General features: G+C 66.2%; 1 protein-coding gene across 1 annotated transcript in view; it reads right to left on the bottom strand.

The window, feature by feature from the left end:
* Nucleotides 1–984: 984 nt before the first annotated feature.
* The window catches only part of LOC104302079 (USP6 N-terminal-like protein), a 39,859-nt gene continuing 21,183 nt past the window's right edge, over nt 985–19,660 (bottom strand). The window contains exons 7-14 of the mRNA XM_054171982.1: nt 15,797–15,906; nt 13,550–13,598; nt 12,314–12,434; nt 10,528–10,622; nt 6,565–6,630; nt 5,251–5,350; nt 3,335–3,487; nt 985–2,107 (exon numbers count right to left, since the gene is read on the bottom strand). Coding sequence (XP_054027957.1) covers nt 999–2,107; nt 3,335–3,487; nt 5,251–5,350; nt 6,565–6,630; nt 10,528–10,622; nt 12,314–12,434; nt 13,550–13,598; nt 15,797–15,906 — 1,803 coding nt within the window. The 3' untranslated portion in view covers nt 985–998. The remainder of the gene's footprint in view (nt 2,108–3,334; nt 3,488–5,250; nt 5,351–6,564; nt 6,631–10,527; nt 10,623–12,313; nt 12,435–13,549; nt 13,599–15,796; nt 15,907–19,660) is intronic.

The following is a 19,660-nucleotide window of genomic DNA, read 5'->3' as shown; positions in this document are numbered from 1 at the left end:
CCAACCCTGCAGGGTTACCAGGCCTCCAAACCAGCTCCACCACTGGTGCCCTCCACAGCGGCCATGGTGTGCCCTCCACAGGGGTCATGGTGTGCCCTCCACAGGGGCCATGGTGTGCCCTCCACAGGGGCCATGGTGTGCCCTCCACAGGGGCCATGGTGTGCCCTCCACAGCGGCCATGGTGTGCCCTCCACAGCGGCCATGGTGTGCCCTCCACAGCGGCCATGGTGCCCCCTCCACAACGGCCACGGTGTGCCCTCCACAGGGGCCATGGTGCCCCCTCCACAGCAGGACACCACTGCCTGGACACCATGCCAGCTGCAGCAGCCTGTCCCTGAGGGCAGGATGCTCCTAGAGCAGCAGCTCCTGTTCCTGTTGGGCCAAGGGAGTGGCAGTGCCTGCTCGCTGCCCTGCAGCTGCCAGGGCAAGGCCAGCACAGTGCCCAGTGCCCAGCCTCAAGCCTCCCTGCTGTCCTTGTCACCTGGGGAACTTGGCAGAGACCCACACTGCTGGCTGCCCTCCGCTGGGCTCACGCCAAGGAAGATGCCCAGGGAGCGCACAGCTGCTCAGCCCCCACCTTGGGGCCGCAGCCACCACCAGGCCGGCATCCAGCGCGGCAGCAGCGGGTGGCTCCGGCCAGGCTGTGGAGTGGCACAGAGGCCCCCGGGGCCCTGCCCCGCAGTGCTGCTGCCCACAGCCACGGGCCTGGCTCTGTGGAGGCCTCCGGAGGCACCCACCGAAGGCATCTCACGGCCCCTGGCTGGCAGGGGCATCCTGGGCAGGCCTGGGTGTGCCCTGCCGAGTGCCCAGGCTGCGGGAAAGCAGAGGCAGCCCCTCCCGGCGGTCCCTGGCGGAGGAGCAGCCGCAGCTCGCCGGTGTCCCCCGGCGCCGCTCCTCGCCGTGCTCGTACCCAGCGCAGCCCCGCTCAGAGGGGTCCTGCCCACGGGCTGAGGGTGCTGCCCTGGCACTCCGCCTCTGCCTGCCTGCCCGCGGCCCCGCTAGAAGGTGACCGACTTGGGCAGCTTGGGCAGGGCAGGGGAGGCTGGTGGGAAGCTGTTCTCGGACTGGGACTTGGGCACCGTCGGCGGCAGCTTGGGCTTGGGGCTCAGGGGCGGCCGTGGGGCTCTCAGTGCAGGGAAGGCTTTCTGGAGGCTCCCAGGGGCATCCGGTGCCAGGGCTGGTGGCATGGAGGCGGCAGGCAGGGGCTGCCCAGTCTCTGGCAGAGGCAGCGCCACCTGCTTTCTGTTGGAGAAGTCCTGCTCCGTGGCGTGTGCCAGGTGGAGGGGGGTGGTGGTCGTGATGAGGGCGTAGGGGCTGCTCCCCTGCCTGCCAGGGGACGCCGCCCGCCGGTCGGGGCTGCCCGGCGCCGGCCCCGCCGCCCCCGCCTGGCTGCCCGCCAGCAGGGGCACACTGCCCCCCAAGCCTTGCGGCAGCAGGGGGCTCCGCTGCAGGCTGCTGAGCTCCCCCGTGGATGCAGCTTTGGATGCCAAGTGCTGCCAGTCCCTTCTGTGGGGCACCGCTGCCTCCTCGCCGCCCTGCCGCGGGGGAGCGGAGGGGCACGGCTGGCAGCCCGGCAGAGGGCGAGGGTGCCCCTGGGGCGCACGAAGGCCTTGCCCCGGGCAGGGGGAAGGGGCCGGCCGGGGGGCCGGCAGGGCAGCAGGGCCGGGCTCCGCGGCAGGAGGCTCCGCAGGGCTCCGGTCGGGAGGGCTGGAGGCGCTCTGGAGAGAGGAGTCCGAGTCTCCGGCCGGCGCGGGGAGGGACCCCGGGGCAGGGCGCCCCCCGGCGGGGCTGGCGGGGAGCAGAGGCCGCTGCGGCGGCAGGGCGGCGGGCAGGAGGTGGGGATGGGTCTGGGCCTCGCCGGGCTGCGGCTGCCCCTCCCGCCCCGCCGCTGCCCCGGCCGCGGGCCGCAGCGGGGCGGCCGCGTCCACGGCTCCGGCTGCCTCGCTGTCCCGCCGAGGGGCTCCCGCCGCCGCCCCGGGGCCTCTGTGCTCCGGCTGCTCGCCCAGGAGGCCGTTCTGGCCGTTGGCCGCCGCGGTGCCCTTCCTGGCCACGGGGCTGAGGGAGAGCTCCAGCCCCAGAGGCTTGCGTGGGAACTCCTCAGGCTTTGCTGCATTGGAAACAGAGAAGTGCTTGAGGTCACCAGACCCAACCCTTGCCTGCACGCTGCTGCCTCAGCTTCGGCTCCTGCCAACCACCACCCCGGCGCCTGCTCTCCTGGGCACCTTCCGGGCACTCTGCCCCCCGCCTGCAGCCTTCCTGGGCTTGTTGTGACCCCAGGGCAGGACCCGGCCCTTGGCCTTGCTGAACCTCATCCCACTGGCCTCAGCACATTGACCCAGCCCGGTCAGGTGCCTCTGTACAACCTCCTGACCCTCCAGCAGCCCATCACTGCCACCCAGCTTGGTGTTGCCTGCCAGCTGCCTGAGGCTGCCTCAGTTCCCTTGCCCAGATCCTTGCTGAAGCCTGAGACCAAACACACCCCAAGTGTCACAGAGCTGGCAGGGCTGGAAGGGACCTCAAGGCTCAGCCAGTTCCTACTCTCTGCCATGGGCTCACAGCCACCTCCAGGCAGGAGGCTTCCACCACCTCCCTGGGCAGCCTGTGCCAGGCTCTCACCACCCTCCTGGGCAACAACTTCTTCCTCACAGCCAATCTCAATCTCCCCACTTCTGGTTCTGCTCCATCCCCCCCAGTCCTATCCCTCCCTGACACCCCAGAGCAGAGGGGCAGGATCCTCTCCCTCCACCTCTGGCAATGGGCACTGGCAGCCCAGAAGGCCAAGGGCAGCTCAGCCCTTGGCCTTCTGGGCTGCCAGTGCCCATTGCTGCCTTTCTGTCCCAGGCCTGATTCCTGCCCCCCTCAGAGGTGTCCCAGACCCCTATCCCTCCCTGACCCCCTCCAAAGTCCCTCCCCAGCTTGCTTGCAGCCCCCTGCAGCTCCTGGAAGGCCACCAGAAGGTCTCCTGGGAGCCTTCTCCTCTCCAGCCTGCACAACCCCAACTCTCTCAGGCTGTCTCCAGAGCAGAGCAGCTCCAGCCCTCTGCTCCTCCTCCTGGCCCTGCTCTGGACACCTTCCAGCCCCTCCAGAGCCTTCCTGGCACAGAGGCTGCAGAGCTGGCCCCAGAGCTGCAGCTGTGGTCTCAGCAGAGTGGAGCAGAGGGGCAGAATCCCCTCCCTGGCCCTGCTGGCCACACTTCTGCTGCTGCAGCCCAGGCTGTGATCCTCTCTGCTCCCCACCCGCCACACCTGGGGCAGCTGCTGCACCTTGCCGGGGCTGCCCTGGCTGCCTGCCGTGCCAGGGGGCCGCTGTGGGCTGCAGCTGGCCCTGCACGCACCTGGGGGGGGCAGGTCGCACTTGATGCGGCGCAGCTCGGCCATGGAGAGCTGCAGCTGCTCGATGACTGCGTCGTCCTCGTAGTGCAGCGAGCCGGCGATGCGCTCCTGCAGGAACTCCCGCAGCTCCTCCAGGCTCATCCTCAGCAGGCGCTCTGGGCACAGCAGCCACACACACAGGGGGCTGGGCTGGGCCCCTCAGGATCACCCGGTTCCACACCCCCCCCCCGCCCATCGCTCGGTGCCCAGGTGGCTCAAGGCCCCATCCAGCCTGGGCGCTCCGGGGCGGCACAGCCTGAACCCTGCTGCCCCTCCCCCAGCTGCCTCCTGTGCTGCCTGAGCAATCCCCTCTGAACCCACCCAGCATGCCAGGTGAAGATGGCAGCGCCAGGCAGAGAGGGCACGGGGTGCAGGGAAGGTGCTTCATGGCACCGATCGCCGTGCAGCCCTCACTACAGCAGGAGACGAAGCTCCGGGCTGCAGCCGAGCGCCGGCGGCCGCCGAACTCCTGCTGAGCAGGATGCAGCTCTTGGGCTGCAGCTGGAAGTTCTCCCCACAGCCTCTAGGAGGGGGAAAAGCTCCGTGAGGCAGACCCCGAGCGGCAGACGGCAGCACCGCCGGCAGCCGCCGAGCGGCCGCGGCTGCAGACCGGCACAGCTCAGCCACGGCAGGCAGGGAAGGAAGGCTGAGCCAGGGCAGGCAGGGCTGGGATGCAGGCAGGGGTGGGATGAAGGCAAGGACACTGATCCATGCCAGGGATGCAGGCAGGGCTGCACATCCCTAGCAGACATTTCGTTCCCCATCCCTGCCATCAGCAGGACCCCAGGAGGTGCATTTCTGGGCAGCTGGAGGAGCAGGGAAGCTCCTGCAGAAGCCAGCAGATGCAGCCCATCGCTGTCCCCAGCATGCAGGAGCAGCATCCCTCCTGCTTCTTCTGAGGGGGAGGGGTGGCAAAGCAAGGCTGCTGGCTCAGGGCACTGGAGGGGCTTAAAGTCCCAAAGATCTCAAAGCAGATCCATGCCTGCCCCAAGCTCCTGCGAGGAAAGCAGGGCTGGGGCAGTCTGGAAGTCTGGCCCTGGGTTTATTTCTCCCTCTGCAGCCTGTTGAGCTCCAGAGCCTTGCCCAGGCAGCTGGGTGCTGCCTGCCCTGCCCCTGTAGCCTGCTGGCAGAGGCTGTGGGGTGCAGCATGCAGGAAGGGGCAGCTGGGAGGGATGCAGGTGGCTCTGCTGGGTGCTGAGCGCCCTGCAGCCCCTGCAGCATCTCATCTCCACCTTCACACCTCCCCCCCTTGCACCTTATGGGGACAAATTTCTTATGGGGAGGTTCTGATTGGGCACAAGAGGAATCTTTTCCCCCCAGGGATCAGAGAGTTGTTTTGGCTTGGGAGAGACCTCCAAGGCCATCCAGTCCAACCTTCAACCCAGCAGCACCTGGTCACCACCACTAACCCATGGCCCTCAGCACCACATCTCTGCAACCCCCCAGGGCTGAGGCCTCCAGCACAGCCCTTGGCAGCCAACCCTCCCCTGGAGCAACCTGAGGCCAGCTCCTCTCATCCTGTTGCTACCTGGGAGCAGAGCCCAACCCCCACCGTGCTCCAGCCTCTTTCAGGCAGCCATTGGAGGGTGAGGAGGTCTCCCCTGCTCCTTCCCTCCCCTGCTCAGGGCAGGGGTGGACTCCCCAGTGCTGGGGCTGCTCCAAGGGGCAGCTGGAGGTGGTGCTGGGCAGCCCTCCCAGGCTGCTCTGTTGGACTGGAGGACTCCTGGAGCCCCTTCCAAGCTGGCAAGCCACGGCCCTAGGGGCACTAGCACGAGTCTGGGGCTTGGGGCCAGCACAGGGCTCCAGCACAGGGCTGCAGCACAGGGCTGCCAGCAGGCTGGTGGTGGGTGGGCAGCCCAGCAGGCCCCCAGCAGCTTACTCTTGTGCAGTTTGAGGATGGTGTAGGCCATGGCAGTCAGCACTCGCTCCCCTTCCAGGATGTAGATGTCCCAGAGGCGCAGGGTGAGGGTGAAGGGAGTCTGCTCCAAACAAACACCAGCTGGTTAGCAGGGGCAGACACAGGGGGTGGCACCACCACTGGCCCCAGGCACAGCAGGGCAGGCACTGCCTGTGCAGGACTCAGCCATTCATCTGATCCTTTGTGCTGCTAAGAGCTTTGGGTGGCCAGGGCAGGACCTGGGGCCTGGGTGTGGATGAAGGGAAGGAGAAAGCTCCCCCAGAGGCAGATGGATTCCCTGACCCTGGAGGGAGCATCATCACCCTGTGAACACACAAACCCATTCCAAGCAAACTGCTCACAGAGGGGAAGGGCTCTGCAGGGGAGGGCTGAAGGTCCAACAGTGCTTCAGTGAGCATTAGAATCCCTTCCCTTGGTGTCTAGGATCAGAGGGGGCTGGGCTGGAAGGGAGCTCAAAGCTCAGCAGCACAGCTCAGGGCCTCATCCAGCCTGGCCCTGAGCACCTCCAGGCAGGAGGCAGCCACAGCCTCCCTGGGCAGCCTGTGCCAGAGTCTCCCCAGCCTCACTCTCAACTATTTCTTCCCAGCAGCCTTCTGCACAAGCAGCCAAGGTGAGCAGAGGCTGCAGAGCCTCCCCTTGGGGCCAGGCTGGGAGAGCTGGGGCTGTGCAGCCTGGAGAAGAGAAGGCTCCAGGGAGACCTCAGAGCAGCCTTGCAGTGCCTGAAGGGCTCCAGGAGAGCTGGGGAGGGACTCTGGCCAAGGGCTGGGAGTGCCAGGCTGAGGGACAATGGCTTTGAGCTGGGAGAGAGGAGACTGAGAGTGGAGATGAGTGAGGCTGGGGAGGCTCTGGCACAGGCTGCCCAGGGAGGCTCTGGGTAAGCTGTTGTGAAAGTCTTGGCTCAGGACTGGCCAAGGACTTGTGCCCTGCTTAGCTGTGTCTCCAGTGCCCATCCCTGCAGCTGCTGCAGTGCTGTCTGCTCAGGTCTGTGCCTGCAGCTCTTTCCCAGAGCCAGGGGCAGGTGAGTTGCCTTTGCAGCAGTGCCAGTGGGCAGGAGGAGGATCTCTGCTGGCTTGCAAGCTCAGACTGCTGCCACTGAGCCACCTCTCCAGAAGCAGCTGTGGCACGTTGGCAGCTTTGGCTTCTCCCTCCTTAACTGGACTGCTGGGTGAGCACAGGCCCCAGGTCCCCCCTCCTGCCACCCTACCACCCTGGGAGCTGTGCACAGAAGGAAGGCAGCAGGTGAGGCAGAGCAGCACAGGCCCAGAGCATCCTCACCCTGTCGATGAAGCACTGCAGGAACCACTTGGTGGTGTAAATCCCTGTGGTCATCTGCTCCTTGTCCTAGGAGACAGCAGAGGAGAGACAGGAGGGTCAGCAGCTCCCAGGGCTTCAGGGGAGGTTGGTTGGTTGCAGCTGGGGTGCAGGATCTGTCTCCCCACAAAACCCCTCTATGAATACCAAGCTTGAAGGCCTTGGCCCAAGGCCTTGGGCCCACAAGCCTTGGTGTGGCCAGACCCCAGCCACAGCTCTGGAGAGGGACTGCTAGGAGAAGATTTTCTGGCCCCAGCCCCAGCCCAGGCTGAGGCAGGGGTCACACAGCCACAGAAACAGCCAGCTGGGAACAGAGCCTCAGCAGCACCAAGGCCACCCCAGGACCCTGCTCTGCAAGGCTCAGCCCTAAACCACAGCCCCAAGCACCACAGCCAAACCTCCCTGAAACACCTCCAGGCCTGGGGACTCCACCACCCCCCTGGGCAGCACATTCCAGGCCCTGACCACTCTGGATGGGGAAAATTTCTTCCCACTCTGCATTCTGAACCTCCCCAGGGGCAGCTTGAGGCCATTGCCTCTTGTCCTGTGCCTAATGACCTGGGAGCAGAGACCAGCAGCAGCCTCTCCACAGCCTCCTCTCAGGTAGCTGCAGACACCAATGAGGTCTCCCTCAGCCTCCTCTGTTCCACTCTAACCATCCCCAGCTCCTTCAGTCTCTCCTCACCAGATTCCTTCCCCAGGCCCTTCCCAGCTTCCTTGCCCTGCTCTGCCCTGGCTCCAGCCCCTCCACAGCTCCCTGGCACTGAGGAGCCCAGAGCTGGGCACAGCACTCCAGGTGTGGCCTCCCCAGAGCTGAGTCCCAGGGGACCATCCCCTCCCTGCTGCTCTGGACACAGCATTGCTGATCCCAGCCAGGAGGCCTTTGGCTTTCTTGGGCCCCTGGGCACACTGCTGGCTCCTGTTCAGCTGCTTGGCCATCAGCAGCCCCAGGTCCCTTCCTGCCAGCAGCTTTCCAGCCACACTGCCCCAAGCCTGCAGCCTTGCTTGGGGTTGCTGTGCCCCAAGGGCAGGACCTGGCACTTGGCCTTGCTGAAGCTGCTCCTGGGAACCTTGGCCATGGATCCAATCCATCCAAGTGCCTCTGCAGAGCCTCCCTGCCCTGGTGCAGATCAACACTCAGCACCTAACTTGGTGTCATCTGCAGACAGATGTGAAACAGAAGTGGTCCCAACAGTGAGCTGGAAGGCACAGTGAGCTGGTCACAGGGAACACCACTTGTGACCAGCAACCAGCTGCATTTAACTCCTTTGGCCACCACTCTTTGGGTCCCTTCACCCAGGCAGTGCTGTATCCAGTGGAGTTTGTGCTCATCCAAAGCCATCAGCAGCCAGGTGGCCACGAGAATCCAGTGGGAAATGATGCCAGGGGTGGGAAGGGAGCTCTGGAGAGCTTCCAGTCTAAGCCCTGCCAGAGCAGGAGCACAGAACCCAGCCCAGGTCACATAGAACACATCCAGACAGGGCTGGGAAGGCTCCAGGGAAAGAGACTCCACAACCTCTCTGGGCAGCCTGCTCCAGGGCTCTGGGAGCCTCCCAGTGCTGAGGTGGAGCCTCCTGTGCTGCAGTTTATATCCATAATCAAAGCCCCCTGGAAGCCCAGGCCTGCACTCCTCACAGGCTGGCTTTGTTCTTATCATCTCCTTCCCTTGTGAGCCTCCTGGGGCCCCACACAAACTCTCAACAGAATCAGAGAACCACAGAAGTGTTGAGGCTGGAAGAGACCTTTGAGCTCCTCCAGCCCAGCCACTGCCCCCCAGCTCACACTGCCACCCCTGCTGCTCAGCCCCTGAGCCACAGCCCTCAGCACCACAGGCTCTGAAACCCCTCCAGGGGTGGGGACTGCAGCACCTCCCTGGGCAGCCTGGGCCAGAGCCTCAGGACCCTTGCTGGGAGGAAATGGTTGCTAACATCCACCCTGACCCTCCCCTGGCACAGCCTGAGGCTGCTTCTTCTTGTCCTGCCACTTGTTGCCATGTACCCTACAGGCACCTCCAGACCTGCCCAGCCAGGACACCTTTGCCAGCACCAACTCCTGTCCATGGCCTGGCTGCAGCTGGAGCAGGATGTCCTGAGAGGCTGAGGAGAGCTCTTCCACAGCTGACTGCATCCCCCTGGCCTCTCACTTCTCCATCCCTGCCTGGTGCCCAGGGCATGGCCAAAGAAAGTCCCATGGGGTGAAAGCCCAGCCCTGGCCTTTGCTTTGCTCCTGCAAGCATGGGGGGGCTTCAGGAGCCAGGGGGCTCAGGCAGCCTTCCCAGAGTACATCCCACACTCTTGGTGGCTCAGAGGAAGTGAAAACCTGCCCTGACTCTGCTTCTCTGGCCAGGGCTGGCTGGGCTGCAGCTGCTGCAGTGCTGCAGTTAAGAGCAGCCTGGCCTGGAGCTGGGCCACCAAGAACCTGTGCAGCAGAAGGGAAGTGCAGGAGCAGGGCCACTGAACAGCCCAGCAGATGCACGGGCAAGAGAAGAGGGAGCAGCTGCTGGGGAATGCTCCCCTGGATGGTAGGCTGCAGCTGCTGTGTCCTGCAGATGCTCCTGCAGCCACCCAGCAGCTTTGTGCCACCTGCCAGCTGGAGGTGCCCAAGCAGCAGGGCAGGCAGCAGAGCTCTGCAGTGCCTCACCTGGGGCTAGCAATGGCTGAGCTCAGACTGCAGGCAGGGCAGGGGCAGCCTTTGGGCCCCTCAGCTGGGGTCAGAGCACAGCCCAGCTCCAGCTGCTGCAGGCCCTGGCAGCCTTCCAGCACAGCTGTCCTGGGGAGGCCTTTAGCTTGCAGCAGTCCTGACACTGCTGGCCCTACAATGGCTTGGGAGGGACAGGAACCTTTCAGGCTCACCCAGTGCTCCCTAACCCCCAGCCCTCCCCTCCCCTGGCACAGCTTCAGGCCCTGCCCTCTCCTGTCACAAGCTGCCTGGGAGCAGAGCCTGCCCCCTCCCCACCCTTCAGGTAGTTGTGGGGAGTGCTGAGGTCCCCCCTGAGCCTGCTGCTCTCCTCAGCCCCTTGCTGCAGCCCCCTGCTCCCCCAGCCCCTCTCTCACCACTGCCCCTTGCCCTTGCAGCGAGCAGGAGCTGCCCACCCGCACTGCCCTGGAGGAGAAGGTGAGTGCCCCCCAGCCCTGCTGGGCAGCAGCCTGCACTGAGCCTGCTGCCCACTGTGCCACCCAGAGAGCAGCTCTGCTTGCTGCCCAAGCTCCTGGGCCTTCTGTCTTGCTAGGCTGGAGCCCCAGGCTGCCTTGGGCTGGAAGGGACCTCTCAGGCTCCCCCAGCCCAGCCCCCTGCAGCCCCCAGGGGCATCCCCAACCCCAGCAGGCTGCTCCCAGCCCCACACAGCCTGCCCTGCACTGCTGCCAGCCATGGGGCAGCTCCACCTCTCTGGGCAGCCTGGGCCAGGCTCTCCCCAGCCTCAGCACCAAACATTTCTCCTTCTCTCCACTCTCAATCTCCCTCTTGCAGTTCCAACCATCCCCCCTTGGCCTGGCCCCACAGGCCCTGCTCCAGACTCTGTCCCCAGCTCTCTGCTCAGCCCTTGGAGCACTGCAAGGCCACCAGAAGGTCTCCTGCAGCCTTCTCCTCTTCAGGCTGCCCAAGGCCAACTCTCTCAGCCTGGCCTCCCAGCAGAGGGCTTCCAGCCCTGCCAGCACTGCTGTGGCCTCCTCTGGCCCTGCTCCAGCAGCTCCCTGCCTGTGCTGATGGCTCCAGAGCTGCCCCAGCACTGCAGGGGGGTCTGGAGCAGAATCCCCTCCTGCCCCTGCTGCCCACACTGCTGGTTCAGCCCAGGGCATGGCTCCTGTGGCTGAAGCAGTCCTGCATGCTCAGACAGACACCAGGGCTGCATCTCCTGGCAGAACATCCTTCTGGCTGCCCTGGCAGGGAAAGGGGAGCTCAGCATGGGCAGAGCTGGCCAAGAGGTACCAGGTGCTTCTTCAGCTTGGGGAACAGCTTGCTGAGGATCTGCTCATGGTGGGCCTGGAATCTCTGCAGCTTTGGGAAGCCAGGGATGAAAAATCCTGGGTGAGAGAAAATGAGAGCCATGAGAACCAAGCAGCAGAGCTGTGGAGCAGCCCCAGGCAGCCTGGCTTCCAGACAGCCCTCCCTGCCTGGCCTGCTGCTGTTGGCTGGACCTCAGCTCAGCCAGCTCCTGCCACTGCCCACCCTTCAGAGCCCACCCCCTGCCCGGGTGGCAGCCCCCTCAGCACTGCCTCTGGCTCCACAGAGCACAACTTCTCCTGTGCCCACCACCTGCCCAGGACCTCTCAGGCCACACATCAGTGCTTGCCCAGGAGCTGGCAGAGCACAAGCTGCCAGGCACAGGACTGCCTGCAGTCACCAAGCCCCAGGGCTTGGTGCTCTGCTCAGAAGAGTCCTCTGTGCACCAGGCACTGCTGAGCAGGGGCAAGGGGCAGGGATCTGCAGTGTGCCTGCAGCAGCTGTGTGTGGGAACTCCAGCTGCAGGAAGGGGCAAGGGCAGGCAGCTGGTGGCATGCCCAGGGCACAGCATTACAGGATGCCTCGGGACCTGCTTCTGGGAGGCTTCTCAATCACCTGGAACCTTGAGGTACTGCCTTGCCCAGGGGATGCAGAGGGAAGGCAGCACCTCCCTGGAGCTGCTCCTCACTGAGCACCACAGCCCAGGGCTGGCAAACCACAATCTCCTCTGCTGGGCTCTGCCTGCCTCCAAGGCTGACCTCAGCCACATGGTCAGGTGGTGCTGGCTGTGACCACAGCCTCACAGACTGCAGCTGGGGGGAAGGAAGCCTCCAGGGGCATCCTGTGCCACCCCTGCCATGGGCAGCAGGGACAGCTCCAGCCAGAGCAGGCTGCCCAGGGACACAGCCAGGCTGAGCCTGAATGGCTCCAGGGATGGAGCCTCCAGCACCTCCCTGGGCAGCCTGTGCCAGAGTCTCCCCAGCCTCCCTGGGCACAACTCCCTCCTGGTGTCCAACCTGACTCTGCCCTGCTCCAGTGCCAAACCCTTGCCCCTTGGCCTATCCCCACAGCCCCTCCTGAGCAGTCCCTCCCCAGCTGCCTGCAGCTCCCCTGCAGATACTGAACTGCAGCTCTGAGCTCTCCCTGCAGCCTTCTCCTCTCCAGGCTGCACAGCCCCAACTGTGCCCACAGCAGAGGTTCTCCAGCCCTCTGCTCACTGACTACACCTTACCCCCCTCAAAGAACTCTGAGAGCCGCAGTGCTGCAGTGCCCAGGCTGCAGAACCTCCCCTGGCCCCTGCAGAGCTCACTGCCCAGCCCCTGCTGCCCCCTGCCCAACTCCTGCTCAATCCCTGCCCAGCCCCTGCTGCCCCCTGCCCAGCCCCTGCCCTTCCCTTGCCCATCCCCTGCCCTTCCCCTGCCCTTCCCCTGCCCATCCCCTGCCCTTCCCCTGCCCTTCCACTGCCCATCCCCTGCCCTCCCCTGCCCTTCCCTTGCCCAGCCCCTGCCCTTCCCTTGCCCATCCCCTGCCCTTCCCCTGCCCATCCCCTGCCCTCCCCTGCCCATCCCCTGCCCTCCCCTGCCCATCCCCTGCCCTTCCCCTGCCCATCCCCTGCCCTCCCCTGCCCTTCCCTTGCCCATCCCCTGCCCTTCCCCTGCCCTTCCCCTGCCCAGCCCCTGCCTATCCCCTGCCCTCCCCTGCCCTTCCCCTGCCCAGCCCCTGCCCTCCCCTGCCCAGCCCCTGCCCTTCCCCTGCCCTGCCGTGCGGGTACCGTGCATGGCGTGCCGCTGGTTGGTGAGGAGCTGTGCCAGGGCCCAGAAGGCATCCTCCTCGTTGAGGTACATCAGCAGGATGGCTGCAATCTGGCTCATGCCTTGGCAGTAGCTCACCTCCTGCAGGAACAAGAGGTCCCCCCTGCTGTCACCCCAGCAGGCCCCAGCCTGCAGCAGGAGCTGGGCAGGCTGCCAGGGCTGCCCTCTGCTGCTCCCAGAGCTGTGCCACCCCCAGGGCTGCACTGCTGACAGCCAGGGGGTCTGCAGCAGCTGCCCAGCACTGACTCAGAGGGGTTGGAGGGGGAAGGGACCTCTCAGGCTCCCCCAGCCCAGCCCCCTGCAGCCCCCAGGGACAGCCCCAACCCCAGCAGGCTGCTCCCAGCCCCACACAGCCTGCCCTGCACTGCTGCCAGCCATGGGGCAGCTTCACCTCTCTGGGCAGCCTGGGCCAGGCTCTCCCCAGCCTCAGCACCAAACATTTCTCCTTCTCTCCACTCTCAATCTCCCTCTTGCAGTTCCAACCATCCCCCCTTGGCCTGGCCCCACAGGCCCTGCTCCAGACTCTGTCCCCAGCTCTCTGCTCAGCCCTTGGAGCACTGCAAGGCCACCAGGAGGTCTCCTGCAGCCTTCTGCAGACTGAACCCCTCCAGCCATGGGGACTCCACCACCCCCCTGGGCAGCCTCTGCCAGGCCCTGACCACTCTGCCACCAAAGACATTTTTCCTCCTCTCCAACCCAAGCCTCCCCTGGCACAATTCCAGGCCAGTTCCTCTCCTTCTGTGCCCTGAGCCTGGGGAGCAGAGCCCAAGCCCAGCTCCCTGCAGCCTCCTCTCAGGGAGCTGCAGAGAGCAATGAGGTCTCCCTCAGCCTCCTCTGCTCCAGGCTGAACCCCCCCAGCTCCCTCAGCTGCTGCTCCCCAGCCCTGCTCTCCAGACCCTTCCCCAGCTCCATTGCCCTTCCCTGCCCTGCCCCAGCCTCTTGCTGCCCTGCCCCAGGAGCTGCTGTGCCACCCTCTGCTCCTCGCTGTGCCCAGGCTACATCAGCCGGGAGACAAAGGGCCCAGGGGGAGGCAGCAGCTGTGCAGAGCCTTCTGCTGCCCCCCAGGGCTGAGCTGCGCTGGGAGCCGCCGGGGGCAGTGCCAGCATGGCACACAGAGCGCGGCAGGGGCGGGCAGGGGGCTGGGGGCAGCCTCTGCTGTGTGCCAGCCCGAGGCAGGGGCTGTGCCCGCTACTCACAGTGTTGTACACGGAGTAAGCTGTCAGGACGTGGAAGAGAGCCTGCTGCCTGCGGGGGAAGCAGAGAGCCCTGAGCGGGGGCTGAGCCCGGGGCCCACCCCCAGCGCCTGCCCCGGGGCCTCACAGCCCCCAGACACCTGGCAGCGCCTGGCAGGGCTCCTCTGCCGGTGCCACTATGGCACCTCTGCCAGTGCCAGCCATGGCTCCTCTGCCGGTGCCACTATGGCACCTCTGCCAGTGCCAGCCATGGCTCCTCTGCCGGTGCCACTATGGCACCTCTGCCAGTGCCAGCCATGGCTCCTCTGCCAGTGCCACTATGGCACCTCTGCCAGTGCCAGCCATGGCTCCTCTGCCAGTGCCACTATGGCACCTCTGCCAGTGCCAGCCATGGCTCCTCTGCCAGTGCCACTATGGCACCTCTGCCAGCGCCAGCCATGGCTCCTCTGCCAGTCCCTCCCATGGCACCTCTGCCAGTGCCAGCCATGGCTCCTCTGCCAGTCCCAGCCATGGCTCCTCTGCCAGTCCCAGCCATGGCACCTCTGCCAGTCCCTCCCGCGGCTCCTCTGCCAGTCCCTGTGCTGCAGCACCCCATACCTGCAGTGCCCCTGCCCACAGCGCCCCTACCTGCAGCACCCCGTGCCCACAGCGCCCCTGCCCACAGCACCCCCTGCCCGCAGCACCCCCTGCCTGCAGCACCCCGTGCCCACAGCGCCCCTGCCCGCAGCACCCCCTGCCTGCAGCACCCCCTGCCCGCAGCACCCCCTGCCTGCAGCACCCCGTGCCCACAGCGCCCCTGCCCACAGCACCCCCTGCCCGCAGCACCCCCTGCCTGCAGCACCCCCTGCCCACAGCGCCCCTGCCCACAGCACCCCCTGCCCGCAGCACCCCCTGCCTGCAGCACCCCCTGCCCACAGCGCCCCTGCCCACAGCGCCCCTGCCCACAGCACCCCCTGCCCGCAGCACCCCCTGCCTGCAGCACCCCGTGCCCACAGCGCCCCTGCCCGCAGCACCCCCTGCCCGCAGCACCCCCTGCCTGCAGCACCCCGTGCCCACAGCGCCCCTGCCCGCAGCACCCCCTGCCTGCAGCACCCTCTCCCCACAGCACCCCCTGCCTGCAGCACCCTCTCCCCGCAGCACCCCTGCCAGCAGCACCCGTCCCTGCAGCACCCCTGCCCACAGCACCCCCTGCCCACAGCACCCCCTGCCCACAGCACCCCCTGCCCGCAGCACCCTCTCCCCGCAGCGCCCCCTGCCTGCATCTCACCCTGCCCGCAGCACCCCCTGCCCGCAGCACCCCCTGCCCACATCTCCCCCTGCCAGCAGCACCCTCTCCCCGCAGCACCCTCTGCCTGCATCTCCCCCTGCCCGCAGCACCCCCTGCTCGCATCTCCCCCTGCCCGCAGCGCCCCTGCCCGCAGTGCCCCACCCGCATCTCCCCCTCCCTGCAGCATCCCCTGCCCGCAGCGCCCCCTGCCCGCAGTGCCCCTGCCCGTATCTCCCCCTGCCCGCAGCACCGCTGCCCGCATGCCCTCTGCCCGCATCGCCCCTGCCCGCATGCCCTCTGCCCACAGCGCCCCTGCCCGCATGCCCTCTGCCTGCAGTGCCCCTGCCCGCAGCGCCCCCTGCCCGCAGTGCCCCTGCCCGCATGCCCTCTGCCCGCAGCGCGCCCTGCCCGCAGCGCCCCTTCCCGCAGAGCCCCCTGCCCGCAGCGCCCCCTGCCCGCATGCCCTCTGCCCGCAGCGCCCCCTGCCCACAGTGCCCCTGCCCGCATCTCCCCCTGCCTGCAATCCCCCTGCCTGCAGCGCCCCTGCCCGCAGTGCCCCCTGCCCGCAGAGCCCCTGCCCGCATCTCCCTCTGCCCGCAGCGCCCCCTGCCCACAGCGCCCCTGCCCGCATGCCCTCTGCCCGCAGCGCCCCTGCCCACAGCGCCCCTGCCCGCATGCCCTCTGCCCACAGTGCCCCCTGCCCGCAGCACCCCTGCCCGCATGCCCTCTGCCCGCAGCGCCCCTGCCCACATGCCCCCTGCCCGCATCGCCCCTGCCCGCAGCGCCCCTGCCCGCAGTGCCCCTGCCCGCATCTCCCCCTGCCTGCACTCCCCCTGCCCGCAGCGCCCCTGCCCGCAGCGCCCCCTGCCTGCACTCCCCCTGCCCGCAGCACCCCTGCCCGCAGCGCCCCTGCCCGCAGCGCCCCCTGCCTGCACTCCCCCTGCCCGCAGCACCCCTGCCCGCAGCGCCCCCTGCCGGCTCACTTGAGGCCGTAGCGCTCCCGGAACATGATGTGGTTGCGGAAGGTTCTGTTCACGTCCAGGTCGATCTGTTTGATCTCCGAGGAGAGGCTCTTGGCCTGCTCCTTCATTTGCTGCCGGGGAGGAGGAGCAGAGAGGGGCAGGAGTCAGAGCCAGCCCTCAGCCAGGAGCTCTCCAGCAGCCGCTGGCCGCAGGGGCTGGCTGGAGGTCATCGCAGCCCCAGGGGGGTGCTGGAAGCCTCAGCCCTGGAGGTGTTCCAGGCCAGGCTGGATGTGGCTGTGAGCAACCTGCTCCGGAGGGAGGTGTCCCTGCCCCCCCCTGCAGGGGGTTGGAGCTGGATGAGCCTTGAGGTCCCTTCCAACCCTGACAGTTCTGTGATTCTAAGGGGAAGGGACACTGCCCTGATAGCCCCCAGCCAGCCCCCAGCCAGCCCCCAGCCAGTCCCCAGCCAGCCCCCAGCCAGCCCCCAGCCAGTCCCCAGCCAGTCCCCAGCCAGCCCCCAGCCAGTCCCCAGCCAGCCCCCAGCCAGTCCCCAGCCAGTCCCCAGCCAGCCCCCAGCCAGCCCCCAGCCAGTTCCCAGCCAGACCCAACCAGCCCCCAGCCAGCCCCCAGCCAGCCCCCAGCCAGTTCCCAGCCAGACCCCAACCAGCCCCCAGCCAGCCCCCAGCCAGCCCCCAGCCAGCCCCCAGCCAGTCCCCAACCAGCCCCCAGCCAGTCTCCAGCCTCCCCCCAGCCTCCCTCCAGCACAGGATCACAGAGCCACAGAAACAGGCAGCTGGGAACAGAGCCTCAGCAGCACCAAGGCCACCCCAGGACCCTGCTCTGCAAGGCTCAGCCCTAAACCACAGCCCCAAGCACCACAGCCAAACCTCCCTGAAACACCTCCAGGCTTGGGGACTCCACCACCCCCCTGGGCAGCACATTCCAGGCCCTGACCACTCTGGATGGGGAAAATTTCTTCCCACTCTCCAGTCTGAACCTCCCCAGGGGCAGCTTGAGGCCATTGCCTCTTGTCCTGTGCCTAATGACCTGGGAGCAGAGACCAGCAGCAGCCTCTCCACAGCCTCCTCTCAGGTAGCTGCAGACACCAATGAGGTCTCCCTCAGCCTCCTCTGTTCCACTCTAACCATCCCCAGCTCCTTCAGTCTCTCCTCACCACATTCCTTCCCCAGGCCCTTCCCAGCTTCCTTGCCCTGCTCTGCCCTGGCTCCAGCCCCTCCACAGCTCCCTGGCACTGAGGAGCCCAGGGCTGGGCACAGCACTCCAGGTGTGGCCTCCCCAGAGCTGAGTCCCAGGGGACCATCCCCTCCCTGCTGCTCTGGACACAGCATTGCTGATCCCAGCCAGGAGGCCTTTGGCTTTCTTGGGCCCCTGGGCACACTGCTGGCTCCTGTTCAGCTGCTTGGCCATCAGCAGCCCCAGGTCCCTTCCTGCCAGCAGCTTTCCAGCCACACTGCCCCAAGCCTGCAGCCTTGCTTGGGGTTGTTCTGCCCCAACACAACTCAGAATCTAAAGCCTTCCAGTTCAACTCCACTCTGGCTTCTTCTGGTGTCTCTGTGGGAGCCATCTGCCTGCTCTGAGTGTGGAGACCTCAGCTGGCACTCAAGGGACACTTTTCTAAGCCCCACACTGAGGCACAGCCCCAGGCCTTCACCACGCCACAGGCTCAGACACAACCAAGCCCAAACTGCAGAGGAGGCTTACAGAGACCTTCCCCATGGGGATCTGGCCAGAGGCCACCAGAGCAGCACTCTGAGCCTGCAGAAATGCAGCAGCTGCTCAGCTGGAGCTGCCTGCCAGGAGCTGGAGGGATCCTGCAGGGAGGCTGCAGAGAGACTTTGGCTGAGGGGGGCTGGAGCCAGCACAGGGGCAATGGTTTGGAGCTGAGGCAGAGCAGGGGCAGAGTGGAGCTGAGGAAGAAGTTGTTCAGTGTGAGGCTGGGGAGACTCTGGCACAGGCTGCCCAGGGAGGCTGTGGCTGCCTCCTGCCTGGGGGTGCTGAAGGCCAGGCTGGATGAGGCCCTGAGCAGCTGAGCCTGGCTGGGAGGTGTCCCTGCCCCTGGCAGGGCTTGGAGCAGAGGATCTCTGAGCTCCCCTCCAACCTGAGCCATTCCATCCTCCCTCCTGCCTGTGTTCATCTGGCAGCTACTTGCTCCTTGCACTCAGCTCAGGGCTTTCCTCCCCCAGCCTCACTGGAGGCAGGCATGGAGGAGCAGCTGCCTGCACTGAGGGCACCCAGACCACCCCAGCTGGTAACTAACAAGGGACACAACATTGGCAACCTGACCTGAAAACACTTCTCCTCTGCTGCCTTCTACACTTCTGCCCTTGGAGAAGCTTCCCATGGTCACTTTGGTGTCTGCCACAGCCCAGAAGCAGCTGCTCTGACCCCTGGGATCGGTGCTGGCTTCAGTGTGAGGCTGGGGAGACTCTGGCCCAGGCTGCCCAGGGAGGCTGTGGTGCCTCCTTCCTGGAGGTGCTGAAGGCCAGGCTGGATGAGGCCCTGACAGCTGAGTCTAGCTCAGAGGAGTCCCTGCCCATGGCAGGGGTTTGGAGCAGAGGATCTCTGAGCTCCTCTCCACCCTGAGCCCTTCTGTGGATCTGTGAACACCACTAACCAGCACACCCCCAGCCCCCACAGCCCCAAAGGCTCAGTCACAGTGAAGCCCAAACTGCTGAGGCAGACTCTGCAGTGACCTCCAACTCCTGCCCTTGCAGAACCATCCCAGGCTGAAGCAGTTCCCACCCCAAGAGCAGCCCTGGGCCATTCCCTTGGGCTGGTGACACAGAAGCTCAACTCAAAGCCAAGATCCTCAGCTCCCCCCCTGCTGGCTCTCCACTGGGACACTGAGACACAGAGCATTAGGGGCTGCAAGGGACCTTGGAGATCACCCAGTCCAAGCCCCTGCCAGGGCAGCATCACCCAGGGCAGGGCACACAGGAACACAGCCAGGGGGGGTTGGAAGCTCTCCACCCCAGCAGACTCCACAACCTCTCTGGGCAGCCTGCTCCAGGCCTCCAGCAGCCTCACACCAAACAACTTTCTCCTCCTGCTCAGCTCCAACCTCCTGGCTGCCACTCTGTGCCCCTTGCTGTCCCTTGTGCTGTCCCTGGGCACCACTGAGCAGAGCCTGGCCCCAGCCTCTTGCCCCCCACAGCTCCTTTAGCTCTTGCTGAGCATTGCTCAGCTGCCCTCTGGGGCTGCTCTCCTGCAGGCTCTCAGCCCCAGGGCTCTCAGCCTTGGCTGCTCCCAGAGCTGCTCCAGGCCCCTCAGCAGCTCTGCAGCCTGCCCTGGGCTCTCTCCAGCAGTTCCCTGGCCCTCTGCAACTGGGGAGCCCAGACCTGGACCCAGTGCCCCAGATGTAGTGCCCCAGGGCAAAGCAGAAGCCCTCATGCAAGGCCTGCAGGGAGCCTCTCCTGGAGGCCATTAGGGGACAGCTAATTACTGGCAGCAGCTGCCCCAGAGAAGAGGCAGCTTAAGAAGAGCTTGCAGGGGGTTTGCAGCCAGCAAAGCCTCTTAGCCCTAAAGCTGCTGCTTAGTGCAGACCCTCTGCAGCACACAGCAAACTCCTGGGGACTTTCCTCTGCTTGGATTGCTTCCAGCACCCTGCTTGGAGGGAGGGAGCTGAGCAAGGATCTGCTTGCTGGGATTGCTTCTGACCTCTGCTGATTGCCCAAGCCCCTGGCAGCTCCACTGGAGTGAGGATGATGAGGGTTAGCATCATCCTGCTTAGCAGGCAGGGATTACACAAACTCCTGCTGGCAGCAGCACTGCACCCCCTGCCCCAAGCCAGAACTGCCTCCCCAGTGCCAGCCTGGGCTGCAGCCAGGGCAGTGTGGCCAGAGCTGGAGAGAGGATCCTGCCCCT

The sequence above is a fragment of the Dryobates pubescens genome, chromosome 22 (assembly GCF_014839835.1).
Source record: "Dryobates pubescens isolate bDryPub1 chromosome 22, bDryPub1.pri, whole genome shotgun sequence".
In the NCBI taxonomy this organism is placed as follows: Eukaryota; Metazoa; Chordata; class Aves; order Piciformes; family Picidae; genus Dryobates; species Dryobates pubescens.
This window is presented reverse-complemented; position numbering and strand designations above follow the sequence as displayed.